General features: G+C 48.4%; 1 protein-coding gene across 4 annotated transcripts in view; it reads left to right on the top strand.

Moving 5' to 3' along the window:
* The window catches only part of NF2 (NF2, moesin-ezrin-radixin like (MERLIN) tumor suppressor), a 95,391-nt gene that overhangs the window by 43,347 nt on the left and 37,997 nt on the right, over positions 1 to 14,047 (top strand). For all 4 annotated transcript variants that reach the window (XM_079956773.1, XM_079956775.1, XM_079956772.1 and 1 more), the window contains exons 8-12: positions 1,098 to 1,232; positions 4,595 to 4,669; positions 7,257 to 7,370; positions 9,353 to 9,475; positions 12,152 to 12,369. In XM_079956773.1, the coding sequence (XP_079812899.1) occupies positions 1,098 to 1,232; positions 4,595 to 4,669; positions 7,257 to 7,370; positions 9,353 to 9,475; positions 12,152 to 12,369 (665 nt within the window). The remainder of the gene's footprint in view (positions 1 to 1,097; positions 1,233 to 4,594; positions 4,670 to 7,256; positions 7,371 to 9,352; positions 9,476 to 12,151; positions 12,370 to 14,047) is intronic.

The following is a 14,047-nucleotide window of genomic DNA, read 5'->3' as shown; positions in this document are numbered from 1 at the left end:
TAGGAGATATTTCCTGCCTGGGACCCTGAAGAGCCACGGCCAGGCAGCGGAGCCAATACTGAGCCAGATGGACCAATGGTCTGATCAGTATAAGGCAGCTTCCTATGCGCCTATTTTTTTTTTTATTTTTTTTTGGGGGGGAGACAACTTGACCAGGGGAAACCTGTAAGCACAAGGGAAAGCCTCTGTGTGTACATGTGCACCCACGGGTGCTGCATTGGCAACCCCTACCGTAGAAGTTGCCTCCTGGCAAATAGAAGGGAAAGAAACGGAGGCAGTGAGAAATTTTACTTTCCTGGGCTCCATGATCACTGCAGATGGTGACAGCAGTCACAAAATTAAAAGACGCCTGCTTCTTGGGAGAAAAGCAATGACAAACCTAGACAGCATATTAAAAAGCAGAGACATCACCTTGCCAACAAAGGTCCGTATAGTTAAAGCTATGGTTTTCCCAGTAGTGATGTATGGAAGTGAGAGCTGGACCATAAAGCTGATCGCCAAAGAAATGATGCTTTTGAATTATGGTTCTGGAGGAGACTCTTGAGAGTCTCATGGACTGCAAGAAGATCAAACCTATCCATTCTGAAGGAAATCAGCCCTGAGTGCTCACTGGAAGGACAGATCCTGAAGCTGAGGCTCTGATACTTTGGCCACCTCATGAGAAGAGAAGACTCCCTGGAAAAGACCCTGATGGTGGGAAAGATGGAGGGCCCAAGGAGAAGGGGACGACAGAGGACGAGATGGTTGGACAGTGTTCTCGAAGCTACCAGCATGAGTTTGACCAAACTGCAGGAGGCAGTGGAAGACAGGAGTGCCTGGCGTGCTCTGGTCCATGGGGTCACGAAGAGTCGGACACGACTAAATAACTAAACAACAACAAACTGTAGAATTGTTGGATAGACTTAGGTGGGATTCATGTGTCAGATTCGCTGAGCCATTTCAAATGGAGACAATGTAGAATTGTAGAGTTGCAAGGGGCCCCGACAGTCATCTAGTCCAAGCCCTTGCAATGCAGGATTTTTTTTTTTTTAAAAGGATCCATAACAATGGCTATGCAAGCTCTGCTTTAAAAACCTCCAATGTTCTCTTTCCTTTAGAATAAGAAAGGAACTGAGCTGCTGCTGGGCGTGGATGCCTTGGGCCTGCACATATATGATATGGAAAATCGGCTGACCCCCAAAATTTCATTTCCGTGGAATGAGATTCGGAACGTCTCTTACAGCGATAAGGAGGTAAGGCACACTCCTCTTGTCCCCCCCTCCCCGTGTCTGTCCAAGTGCTGATTTGAGAAAGCGGCCTCTTGCACCTATTCCTTCCTGCTGCCGGTTCCCAGGATACTTTAGGGGAAGCCATGCAGTGGAAGTGGTTAGAGGGTCAGACAAGCACCTGGGAGACCAGGGTTTGAATCCCTACTTGACCATGTGAAGCTTGGGCCTATCACAATCTCTGAGCCTAACCTGCCTCTCAGGGCTGCTGTGGGGGTTAAATGAGGAGGGGGAGATCCACGTCTGCCACCTTGAGCTCCTTGCAGGGAGAAAGGTGGAATGTAAAGACAACAAATCAACAGCTGTTAAAGCACTAAAAGAGTTATTTAAGTGTACAGTATACATGGGTGGCGCTGTGGTCTAAACCACTGAGCCTCTTGGGCTTGCCGATCAGAAGGTCAGCTGTTCGAATCCCTGCGATGGGGTGAGCTGCTGTTGTTCTGTCCCAGCTCCTGCCAACCTAGTAGTTCGAAAGCATGCCAGTGCAAGTAGATAAATAGGTACCGCTGCAGTGGGAAGGTAAATGGTGTTTCTGTGCGCTCTGGTTTCCGTCACGGTGTCCCATTGTGCCAGAATCGGTTTAGTCATGCTGGTCACATGGCCTGGAAAGCTGTCTGTGGACAAACGCCAGCTCCCTCGGCCTGAGAACAAGATGAGCACCACAACCCCATAGTCACCTTTGACTGGACTTAACCATCCAGGGGTCCTTTACCTTTACCTACATACAGTGTATATAAATTCAATTAATAATAATAATAATAATAATAATAATAATAATAATAATGCCCTTTTGACTGTGGTCTGTCTGGCACAGGGATGGCCAGAGTGGCTGCACCTTGCCTCCCAACCCTGGACAATATGGCCAGGAGGCAGGGATGATGGGAGTTGTAGTCCAACAGCATCTGACTAGCACCATGCTGGCTATCCCTGATATAGCAGGATTGCAGAGAATCCCTTAACCTCCTGGACTCTGCAGTTCTTTAAAAACAGTCACCGGTTTTAATTGGTACAGCGGTTCCTCGCTCCCCTGTCCTGGAAAATGTTGACTGCAGTTTTCTTTCTTTTAAGACTGATGCAAACAGTGCAATGCAGACGAAATTAGCAGCGGCTTTTTTCTTTTTTGGTGGGAGGCGGGCAGGAAAAGGAGGATTGATAACATTTAAAAATTATCTTGTGAGGGCCAAGAGCTTAAGGCGTTCTACTTCAGTTATTATTGCTGAAGCTTGAAGCAATTAGTTTATGATCTGCTCTTTTTTAAAAAATTGCAGTTTTGGATGCATAATCCTATTTCAGTTAGCATTCTTGCGAGATCCTTTCCCCCTCTCCCTTTTCTGGCTTTACACAAGTTTTATCAGTTATGTCCCCCCCCCCCACTTCCCTCCCATAACTGTGTACAGTATTCCACCAGGAATTGAGAGGCCCAGGACCTCGTCTGCTGGGCCTGGAACATAATAGCCTGTAATAGAGCCGCCCCTTGAGGGAAGGATCTGTCATCTTTTATCACGTCAATAATCTTGTAATAAGACGGCCGCAAGCGAGATGTGACACGATAGTAAGCGGGGCTTAATAGTGGCGCAGGACAGCTGTACCGAAACATCAGAGGTGTTTAATCTAGTGTGTCTATTATCAAGCACACGTCTGGGACTGCAATGGTCCTCGTGGCTGGCAGCAAATCCTCAGGGATTTCCCCCCACTGCCAGAGTTGAGATCTGAGACTCCGTGCTGCTGTTTCGTCCTATTATTTGTTTTGTTTATTGATTGTGTATAAATCCCACCTCCCCTCCCCCAAGGAGCTCAAGGTGGTGTTTCTGGTTCACCCCTGTCCCCCATTTAATCCCCACGATGACCCCGCGAGGTAGGCTAGGCTCACTGGCCCAAGGTCACATAGTGACCTTTACGGCCGAGTCGGCATTTGAACCCTGGTCTCCCAGGTTCTAGTCCAACACTCTAACCACTACACAGCACTGCAGCTCTGCTTCCCATTCTAGGCAGGCTGGCGACTCACCTGGCAAAACTGTTAGAATTCCTGCTCTGTGATTGCAGTCATGGGATTGTTGTCTATCACATGACGATGTATGTTTTGACTCCACAGAGTGGGAAGTGACGGAGACAGAATGTTTGTGTTACTGTGTTCCGTGAAGTGGGATTATTGTCCTTTGTTCTTTCTTCTTTGCTGTCTGATGCTAGAGAGAGAGGGAGCCATGTTGCAGTGCTCCGTGTGTGTTTATATGTAAATAAAGTAGATTAGCCAAAATGCTGAGTCGCTGAGGTCTGTTATGCAAGCTGCCAAGACTCTGCGGATCCCTATGTGTGCCAATGTCTGTTGGCATCGGTTGCTGTGATGTTCAGGCTGAAGAAAGCTTTTGAAGCTCCTGAACGATCAACCAGGAGGAAGAGAACATGCCAGTTGGGCATGTGTCTCTGCCAGGGTCCTACTTGAGTGTAGGACGAGCTCCTGACAGAAACAACCCAACACGCTTCTTTGCTAAGAAAAGAGACAGGCTGGCACTCTTTCTCCCTCTCTCTATGCACTGAGAAATAAGACTTTTTATTCAGTGCAGCCTGTGAGCAAAGAATGCCTTCATTTCCACTTTACCTGGGTATTCTGAGAGAGGGGAGGATGAAGGAACGGATCTCTCAAATTGGCTGCCACAAATTTTGCTGCAGTGGCTACTAGCTGGATTCTAGGCATTTGTTTGATTTGTCCTCCGTCGCTCTTCTCCTTTGCTTACTGGCTTTGCTGTGGGATCTAAGTTTGTGGGGTGTGAAAATGGCTGGAGAACACTGAACTTCCCCAACCCGAGGGAGTGATTGTCTTTTGTCTGATTCTGTGTTGGCAGCTAGCCGGAAAGTAAAACTTCAAGGTGCATTCACCTTTAAAAAGAAAGGCTGTAGCTCAGAGGGTGGAGCCTTTCCCACAGAAGGTCCCAGCTATCTCTTCCTAGGGATGGGAATGTCCCCTGCCTGAAACCCTGCTAGCCAGAGTAAACAGTGTTGAGCTAGACAGATCCAAGGTTCTGACTCAGCACGGACCGGGGTTCTGACTCATAGCTCAGTGCCTAGAACATGTGCTTTACATGCAAAGGGTTCTTACAAGTTCAGTGATAGGTAGGTTTGGGGAAAAGGCTCCCTGCTTGAAACTCAGGAGAGCTGCTGCCAGTCAGTGTTGGCAGTACTGGGCTGGATGGACCACTGCTCTGACTTGGTATAAGAGAGATTCTGGTGCTCCTTTCCGATTCGCACAAGACTGGGCTCAGCTATCAGGGCGCACCCCTCTACCTTTATTTCATTTTCACTCCACTCTTTGACAACTTCTTCCTCCCTTGCAGTTTACGATAAAGCCTCTGGACAAAAAGATTGACGTCTTCAAATTCAACTCTTCAAAGCTGCGTGTGAATAAGCTGGTAAGTCTGAAGGAGGATGCAAGAGTTGCATTGTGGCAGCCTCTCTGCTGAACAGCCAGGCATCCTTCCAAGGCAAAGGGGCCCCAGGCTGCGCAAAATGCTGGTGTGCAGGAGATGAAACAGATGATGGCTCTGGGGAGCTGGAAAGCCACAAATCGCACTGCAGACCTAGAGAGCCTGATGCCCTCCAGATGTTATGGGATGCAACTCCCACCAGCCTCACCCCAGCTGTATGATGCTGCTTGGCATGCAGAAGGTCCCTGGTTCAGTCCCCAAAGGCATCTCCAGGTAAGGGCTGGAAGAGATGCCCTGCCTGAAACCCTGGAGAGCCAGTGCTAGTCAGTGTAGACAGTAATAAGCTATATGGCCCTATTTACATATAGAGAGAGAGCGCACATGAGACTCTTAATCTCAGGGTGTTGGGGGGGGAAGAAAAAGAGAGAGAGAGAGAGAGAGAGAAGGAAGGATGGAAGGAAGGGAAGGGAAGGGAGTGGATAGTAGCAACAGGCTTCTGGCTGTGTGTGTGTGTGTGTGTGTGTGTGTAGCAAGAGACTCTTAATCTCAGGGTGAGTGGGTGTGGAGAGAGAGAAAGTGGATAGTAGCAGCAAGCTTCTCAATGGTTTTGTGAGTGACTCTTTCTCTTGCATGAAAGGCTGGGAACAAGCCCGCCATTGTTGGTGCAACAGCAGCAACAGAGGCCTGGCTTTGTCTGAATAGCTGGCAGATTCTGCTTGGAAAATTGGTCTCTTGGAGCGCCGGGGAAACTGCAAGCTCTGTGGTCAAACACTGTGCTCAGGGCTTCCATTGTTTTTCCTCCCAACTCCTCCCGCTGATCCCCATTCAAGAGCCGTGTATAAAGGGGGGTTTGTCTCCTTTCCCCGTTTTCACCCAGAGTTTTTTCTGAGCTAACCCTTCAAGGATCGGTCTGCCTTATAGAGACAGCTAATTTCCAACCCACTCATGTGTTTATTATTTTTTGGAGAACTGCTGCCAGTCCATCTACATCAACATGATGCCCTACAGATGTTCTGGACTACAAATCTCAACTACCCCAGCCAGCACAGCCATGCGATGTTGCGGCCAATGGGAGTTGGCTGAAGATGGAGATGGCACATCCATTGCACTAAATAGTCATATTGTTTTTTAATTGCATTTTTATATTTAAATCCCCACCTTCCCTCCAAGAAGCTCAAGGCGGTGTGCATGGTTCTCTTCCTCCCTACCTTATCCTCACAGCAACCCTGCGAGGTAGATTAGGCTGAAAGGGAATGGCCCAAGTTCACCCAACGGGCTTCATGGCTGAGCCAGGGATTTGAACCATGGTCTCCCAGGTCTTAGTGCAGCACTTAACCACTATGCCACCACTGACTCTCTTTCTCATTTTGCATTTTATTGTTCTGCAATTTGAATTAGAATAAAATACCAAGGATAAGTAACAAAGGAAGCAATAAAACACTGAGCAAAGCTCGGCTCTGCCCTTGCCAGTCTTGGAAGGATCCTTTAAAAAAGCCCCATATGTCCAGAGACTTTGCGCCTGCCCATTGGGGGGTTATAGGAAGCTCTGAACACATATTTTTTTAATGTCCCTTTTATGATGAGGCACGTAGAGATACCATTGACCCCCTGCTGGTGAGGTTTGCTGACCTCCCAGAAAAGCAAAAATTTGATCTTCTCCTGTTAGGCAAAGATCACAAGACGACCCGGGTGGTCGCCAGATTCTGCACACAGATCTGTAGGCACAGACCACCCCCCGATTCAAACTAGTTTGTTAAGAAAATTCCCAAACTCGGATCCACGGGTGACTCTGGGTCATTTCTCTACAGAAGTTTATCTTAAAGTTTTAATGTGTTTATACGCCTAACACATTTTAAACTTTAAATCCATTGTTGTATATTGTTTTAAATGTTTGTTTTGCTTTTGGGATTGTAGTCCCATTTGTGTTTCACAAACTGGCCAAAACACTGAGCTAAACGCACCAGCAGTCTTAATGGCAGAAGGCAGGTTACTAGGTTACTATTTACCATTTATTTAGAATCATGAAGACTAGAATCTTCCTTTTCTTTTCATTGGGAAGAGTTTATTGTCATTGGCAGAGTCTCAGGTTTGATCCTTAGCATCTCTAGGTAGGGTCAGGAAAGCCAGCCAGCCAGTGTAGACTATGGATGGGGGAAGCTGTGGCCTTTTAGATATTATTGGACTGTGGGCTCCCATCAGCCTCAGCCAACATAGGTGGTAGTCAGGAATGACAGGAGTTGTGGTCCAACAACATCTAAAGGACCACAGCATCACCACTCCTGATGTAAATAAAGCTGTGCTAGATGTCCCAATGGTCCAATTCGGTATAAGGCAGCTTCCTATGATGGTCATGCGTGTCTGATCTAGACATTACAGTTGCTACACAGAAGCCACCAGAAACAGTTCTCCCTTGGCATTATTGATGGCTGTGGCATGTCTCAACATGGTGGGGTTGGCACGCAGTTCTGTGCAACAAGGTGGGGTAGAGGACAAAAGTGTTTTGCTTTCAAATGCTTGGTGGCGTGAACACAAACTTGCCATCCTCTTCTCCTCTTCTTATTGGCTGGACCAGATCCTGCAGCTGTGCATTGGAAACCACGACCTGTTCATGAGGAGGAGGAAAGCAGACTCCCTGGAAGTCCAGCAGATGAAAGCCCAAGCCCGGGAGGAGAAGGCCAGGAAACAGGTCAGAGAAAGGGAGGGTCCTGTTCCTTTCTTAACAACTATTTGAATTGCTCACTCGGAATCTCTCCAGAGGAAACTGCTGCAACGTCGGCATTGCTGCGAACGTTCGGCACCCGCAGGCGAGAGCTGACAATTCCAGGCAAATTTTGCAGATTTCTGGAAACTCGGGGCAGGGCAGTTTTAAAGTTGCATAACAGAGGAATCCAGTACTACAGCTGTGCTAATGGAAGCCCGTTGTGCAACAGATTGGGCAGCCTCTTGTGATGACTGCAGTTTCCGGGTCAGTCGCTGGGGAAGCCCCACATAGAGTGCATTGCAGCAGCGCATCCTTGCAGCTGCCAGTGCCCGAACTACTGGGCCAGAAAAACGGTGTCCACTCTGCGGGCATACGATCTTTAAATGCTGTCCATCCTCTCCCATGCCGTTCTGTAAACCTATTTCTCGGTCGTGGCGCTCATATGTTTGCTGTGTCTTGGGGAGGTTGGCTGCGGTTGTAGGAGGGAGGGGGAGCCGTGTCCTAATTAGATGGTGATGGAATGCGAGCTGCTCTTCCGCCGCATGCTGCCTGCATGCTAATTCTGAGCCTGGCCTCCTTTTATCCGCTGCGGGTCAGCCCAGCCAGCAGACGCGCCGCATCTCAGGCCGCAGCATGGAGCCAATGAGCACATATCAGCAAATTGGATTGTATGAATCATGGTTTTCTGCTTGTAGACCTTTTCTACTTGCTGAAACCCACACAGCTAATCTGTGCGGTGCTGCTCGGAATATAGATTGCCACTTCTGGGGAAGCAGTTAGGCGGCCGCGGCCAAGTGCCTCCGTGTGCCAGGGGACGCTCAGCTTACGGGAAGGTTAGGTTAAAAGTACTTGTCTTGGATTTGCCTGTGTCAGTGATGTTACGGCTCTTGGCTTAGTTCCATGGGCAGCGATAATAGTTTCTGGGATGGCTGCCTTTGCACCCAGGTCAACTTGAGCTGTAAAAAACCGAATGTGTCCAAAGGAAAATGGGGGATGCATCCTGAGTTCTAGGAGGAGGGAAACGTGTTTTGTCTCAGGGAGTGTCACCCAGCGCATAAAGGCTTTTAAAAAAAAAATTTCGGTGCTCCCCTTGGGACTGCTTTGGACCCTCCTCTTGGTGCAGAATGCTGCAGCTGGACTGCTGGCGAGGTCAGACTAACTCCCGCACAGAGCACCAGTGTTTTAAAGGTTTCACAGTCTACCCATATATTACCGGTTCAGATTCCAGGGTCTTGTATGCATTTGCAAGGCCCTTAGCAACTTTGGCCAAGGGTACCTTGAGAACTTACATCACTGTGTGATCACTGAGGTCATTGTTACTTGGATGCATGGCTCAAATCCACTAGAGCATTGTGGGCTCCATTCTGTTGCATCCCCTCAGGCAGGCCCAATCACCGTTGAATTTCCAGCACCTAGTACATAACTTTTTTAATTTCTGCAGGCATCTCTAGCCATTTTTCTGACTTCTACGGCTAGTTTTTAACTGATTTTGTCTCTCTTAACCTTCCTGCACACCGCTCAGAGACCAAGATATGGCCAACAGAGGTTAAATGTGTTGTTTACCTAGAGCGGGGAAATGGTTCAAAATTTTGAGAGGATATTGAAGAGCAAGAAGGGAAAAAATTAATTGCTGAGGGAGGGCTCCTAAATCTGAGGGTGCAGAGAGCAGGGAGTCCACCGAGGAGCTCCACGTCGGCCTCTTCCAAAGTGTCTACTATCAGCCTGGCAGCAAATCCTGTGCCTCAAAATCTCCCTGCTCTTTAACAAAGCATCTAAATTGCTTTGTAAACCTGGATTGCGGAAGTGGAATTGATTGTGGCGAGCAGATGTCTGAATTCTGCTGCACGGCCCTGATAAATTGGATTTCTTTTCGGTGCAGAATGCCTACGATCTGCATGCCTTGGTTGCTTATGTACTATTTTTCTGCCGTCCTCGCTTCCCCACCCTGCCTCTCCCCACCCCCCAAGATGGAACGCCAGCGTTTAGCTCGAGAGAAGCAGATGCGAGAAGAGGCAGAGCGGACGAGGGACGAGTTGGAGAGGAGGCTGCTGCAGTTGAAAGACGAGGCGACAATGGCTAATGAAGCCTTGGTAAGTCTCTCTGCAGGGATGACTAGCTGCCCACTGCAATGGCATGGTCCTGTTAACAAGACATGCATGGTAGAAGCAAGACCCCCTCTCCTCAGCAAGACTTGTCCTTACCAGTCAGAGTAGATGCTCCATTCGCCTGTATTCAGACTCTGCAACATCAAGCTTACTCGTTTGGGGACGGATGGTGGCTCGGTGATCGAACACTTGTTTTGCATGCAGGAGGTTGCAGGTTCAATACCTGCCTCCTATAAGTGAAACCCTGGAGAGCCTCTGCCAATCAGTGTAGATGGTAGTCTGGTTCAGTATAAGACAACTTCCTGTTTAATTCAGCTCTTCTTTTTTTAAGAAGCATAAGGACTAGAAACTTGGTTTATTTTTAGGCGAGGGGCAGTAGCTCAGGGGTAGAGCATCTGCTTTGCATGCAGAAGGTCCCACATCATCCAGGTTTCAGAAGCAAAGGACGGGGCAGCTGGTCACCACAGTGTTGGGGAAATGGACTCTGATGGTGCAGTAGGGAGCCTTCACTCTCATTGGACTACAACTCCCTTCAGCCCCATGTGGAGGGCACTAAGCTGGCAAAGGCAATTGTGCCACCCGCAGCAGGATAAGTTTAAATTGCTCCTGTGGTCACCAGCTCATCTGAGCTGGTTTTCTTTCTTTTCTTTTCTTTGAAAAAAATAATTATTAGTCAATTAAAATTCCATTCAGCATCCTGCTAAGAGGAAGGGTGACTGATCCTGCCAGAATGGCTTGCAATAGATGTAAAATGAAAAGCAAGGAAGAGGAAAATAAAAGACTTTCTGCATTCTGGTGCAGTTGTTTTACAGGTGGAAAAGACCACTGGCTGTGTGTCTTTTACATGGAGAGTGTTTCAGGGAGGCTGAGGGGCTGTTTCTTTCCAGCTTCTTTCTGACTGCTGCTGGGTGGAATGGTCACTGACAGAGGTTTCCTTCTCATGAAGGTGGGCAACCTTTATCTGTACTGGAACTCTTCAGACTCCAGATAGTGGCTCTCCAGGCAGACAGACAGACAGACAGACAGACAAACAAACTGCATGTAGAAGGTTAGCATCTCAGGGAGAAATCTCATAGCCAGATTTCTTCTTGAGTTGCTAATTTTCTGTGTGCCTTGATTTCCTTTATTTTCTTCACGGAGCGACATTCAGTCCAGCGAATCCCAATGCAAGGTGGTACAGACCCCAGTTTAGCACCTGAAAGGAAGTCCAGAGTCCGTTGTGGGAAGATTTAAAAACAACAACAACAAATAACCTCACCTGGAGTACTGTGTCCAGTTCTGGGCACCACAGTTCAAGAAGGACACTGACAAACTGGAACGTGTCCAGAGGAGGGCAACCAAAATGGTCAAAGGCCTGGAAACGATGCCTTATGAGGAACGGCTAAGGGAGCTGGGCATGTTTAGCCTGGAGAAGAGGAGGTTAAGGGGTGATATGATAGCCATGTTCAAATATATAAAAGGATGTCACATAGAGGAGGGAGAAAGGTTGTTTTCTGCTGCTCCAGAGAAGCAGACACGGAGCAATGGTTCCAAACTGCAAGAAAAAAGATTCCACCTAAACATTAGGAAGAACTTCCTGATAGTAAGAGCTGTTTGACAGTGGAATTTGCTGCCAAGGAGTGTGGTGGAGTCTCCTTCTTTGGAGGTCTTTAAGCAGAGGCTTGACAACCGTATGTCAGGAGTGCTCTGATGGTGTTTCCTGCTTGGCAGGGGGTTGGACTCGATGGCCCTTGTGGTCTCTTCCAACTCTATGATTCTATGATTCTATGAAATAACAGAAAATAAAGAAATAAACTTTGTCAGCTGACATTTCCCATTGATCCTGACTTAAAACTTACAAATTAATATAGGCAGCCCATAAATCCAAACAGGGGAAAAGAAAGATTTTTTTCACTCCTAGTTAAACTGTGGAACTAACTCCCTCAGGAGGCTGTGAAGGTCATCAACCTTAGATGGCTTTAAAAGAAGATTGGACAAATTGATGGAGGAGAAAACTATTGCTGTCTACTAGCCAGGATGGCTGTGTTCTCCATTGATGCTTCTGAATACCAGTTGGTGGATACTACAGAAGGGGAGTGTGATAAGATCCTGCTTGTGGGCTTCTCATAGGCATCTGGTTGGCCACTGATAACAGGATGCTGGACTCGATGGGCTATTCGCCTGATCCAGCAGGCTCTCCTTGTGTTCTTAGGTATCCAAATGAGATTTACGGTGATAAGCTCCAGCTCCAATTGCAGAAAGGGCAGTGAGATCTTCAGGCCCCTGAGTAGTACAAAGTGGGCATTTATCCTTCCAATATGAGCCTCTTTGCAACTGTGAGGGTTGGCATGGGTGGTTTTCATTGCCCATCTGTTAGGAAGACTTTTGACCACAGACCATAAGAACATCAGATGAGGCTGTTGGATCAAGCCAATGGCTCACTTAGTCCAGCATCCTGTTCTTACAGTGGCCAACCAGATGTCCCAGTGAGAAACCTGCTAGCAGTATTTGGAGGTCAAGAGCCTTCTCACCCCCTGCGGCTTCCAGCAACTGGTATTCAGAAACATTGCTGCCTCCAGCTGTGGAGGCAGAGCATAGCCATCATGGCTTCTAGCCAAACCAGTGGCACATCGCTGCTGCGTCAGAGCCCCTTGTGTGTAATTCTCCACCCTTCTTGCTCAGATGAGATCCGAAGAAACGGCCGACTTGCTGGCCGAGAAAGCTCAGATCACGGAAGAGGAAGCGAAGCTCCTGGCTCAGAAAGCCGCCGAGGCAGAGCAGGAGATGCAGCGGATCAAAGCCACAGCCATCCGGACCGAGGAGGAGAAACGGCTGATGGAGCAGAAGGTGCTGGAGGCAGAGATGCTGGCGCTGAAGATGGCGGAAGAGTCGGAGCGAAGGTCAGGCGGGGAGGGAAGCACACCCACTGGTTTGGGGGCTTTGAAACATTTCATTCCTTGTTTTTCTTGCCATTGGGTTGTGCCCAGTGTAGCACAAAGTTAAAGTCTACTACTACTAATTTTATTGGGTGGCTCCCAACAGAATATTAAAAACACAGTAAAGCACCAAACATTAAAAACTTCCCTAAAAAACTTGCCTAAAAAGGGCTGCCATCATGTGTCTTCTAAAAGTCAGATAGTTGTTTATTTCCTTGACATCTGATGATGGGAGGGTGTTCCACAGGGAGGGAGCCACTACCGAGAAGGCCCTCTGCCTGGTTTCCAATAACCTCACTCCTCACAGTGAGGGAACAGCCAGAAGATCCTCGGATTTGGATCTTAGTGTTGGAGCTGAATGATGGGGGTGGAGACACTCCTTCAGGTATACAGGGCCATTTAGGCCTTTACAGGTCAGCACCATGAAACGTACTGGGAGCCAATGTAGGTCTTTCAGGACCGGTGTTATACCTTCCTAGTGGCCGCTTCCAGTCACCTGTCTAGCTGCCACGTTCTGGATTAGTTGTAGTTTCCAGGTCACCTTCAAAGGTAGCCCCATGTAGAGTGCATTGCAGTAGTCCAAGTGGGAGATAACCAGAGCATGCACCACCCTGGCAGGACAGGTAAGGTCTCAGCTGGCATACCAGATGGAGCAGCCACCCTGGAATTAACCTGCACCTCCATGGACAGCTGTGAGCCCAAAATGACTCCCAGGCTATACGCATGGTCCTTCAGGTGTGGGCATGGCCAACGAGCATGGAATGATCTGAAGCACTAGACAAAGTTCAATGAGATGCCTCTTATAAACCAGTTCAGTACAGGTGAACTCCTTGATTTCCTTGGGGTGGCGTGTTGTGATCCCATCCTTTTCACACGCACCTTGGCCCTACTGCAATCCCTAGCTTCCCCCCTCGCCACGCACACACTTCAGCTGAGCATTCACCATCCTGCCAAGCCCTCAGGCCTGGGCCCCCACTGGGTCTTCAGCTGCTTAAGAACCGCCACGCTGCCGTCTCCAAAGCATTCAGATGCCATTAATTAAGTTTTTCGCCTCTAGATATTAAAACACCAAATTCATTACTCTACCCCTCCCTTGTCCCAATATCTCGCTCCAGATCTCCCCCTCCCCTCCCGGCCAATCACGAGGCTCCCACTGCACGCCAGGCCTCCGTCTCCGTGGTCCTCTGGGCATACAAGGGCCGCTGCCAAGGGCTTTTGTCATAAATTGCATTCATTAGTGGGTGAATTAACAATAGCCTTAATTTCATTCTGAACTACTACTTTCCCCCGCTCCTGTGTCTGGGCTTCTGTCTTTGCCCGCTTGGTAACTTTCTCCTCCTTCCTTTATACCTTCGCCCCGCTTGCCAAAAACATCAACGCCGGATATTGTTTAGAAGATCTGATTACTTGTTTTCTCTCTCCTCTTCCCCCCACCCCACCCCACTCAACCGCTTCAGAGGAACCTGTCAAGGATGAGGGGTAGGCAGTGGTTCTTGAAACCTCCAATGCCGTAATTCAGTGGTGCTTGTCTTTTCTTAGTTGGGTGGTCCAAACCACCCTTAGTGGCATGAGATTAGCGTGTAGAACAAGGCCGGGGGAACCTCTGACCCTCTGGATGCTGTTGGACTCCATTTCCCATCAG

Source organism: Podarcis cretensis (genome assembly GCF_951804945.1).
Source record: "Podarcis cretensis genome assembly, chromosome: 16".
Taxonomy (NCBI): Eukaryota; Metazoa; Chordata; class Lepidosauria; order Squamata; family Lacertidae; genus Podarcis; species Podarcis cretensis.
Note: the sequence above shows the minus strand (reverse complement) of the source record. Positions and strands in the feature narration are given on the sequence as shown.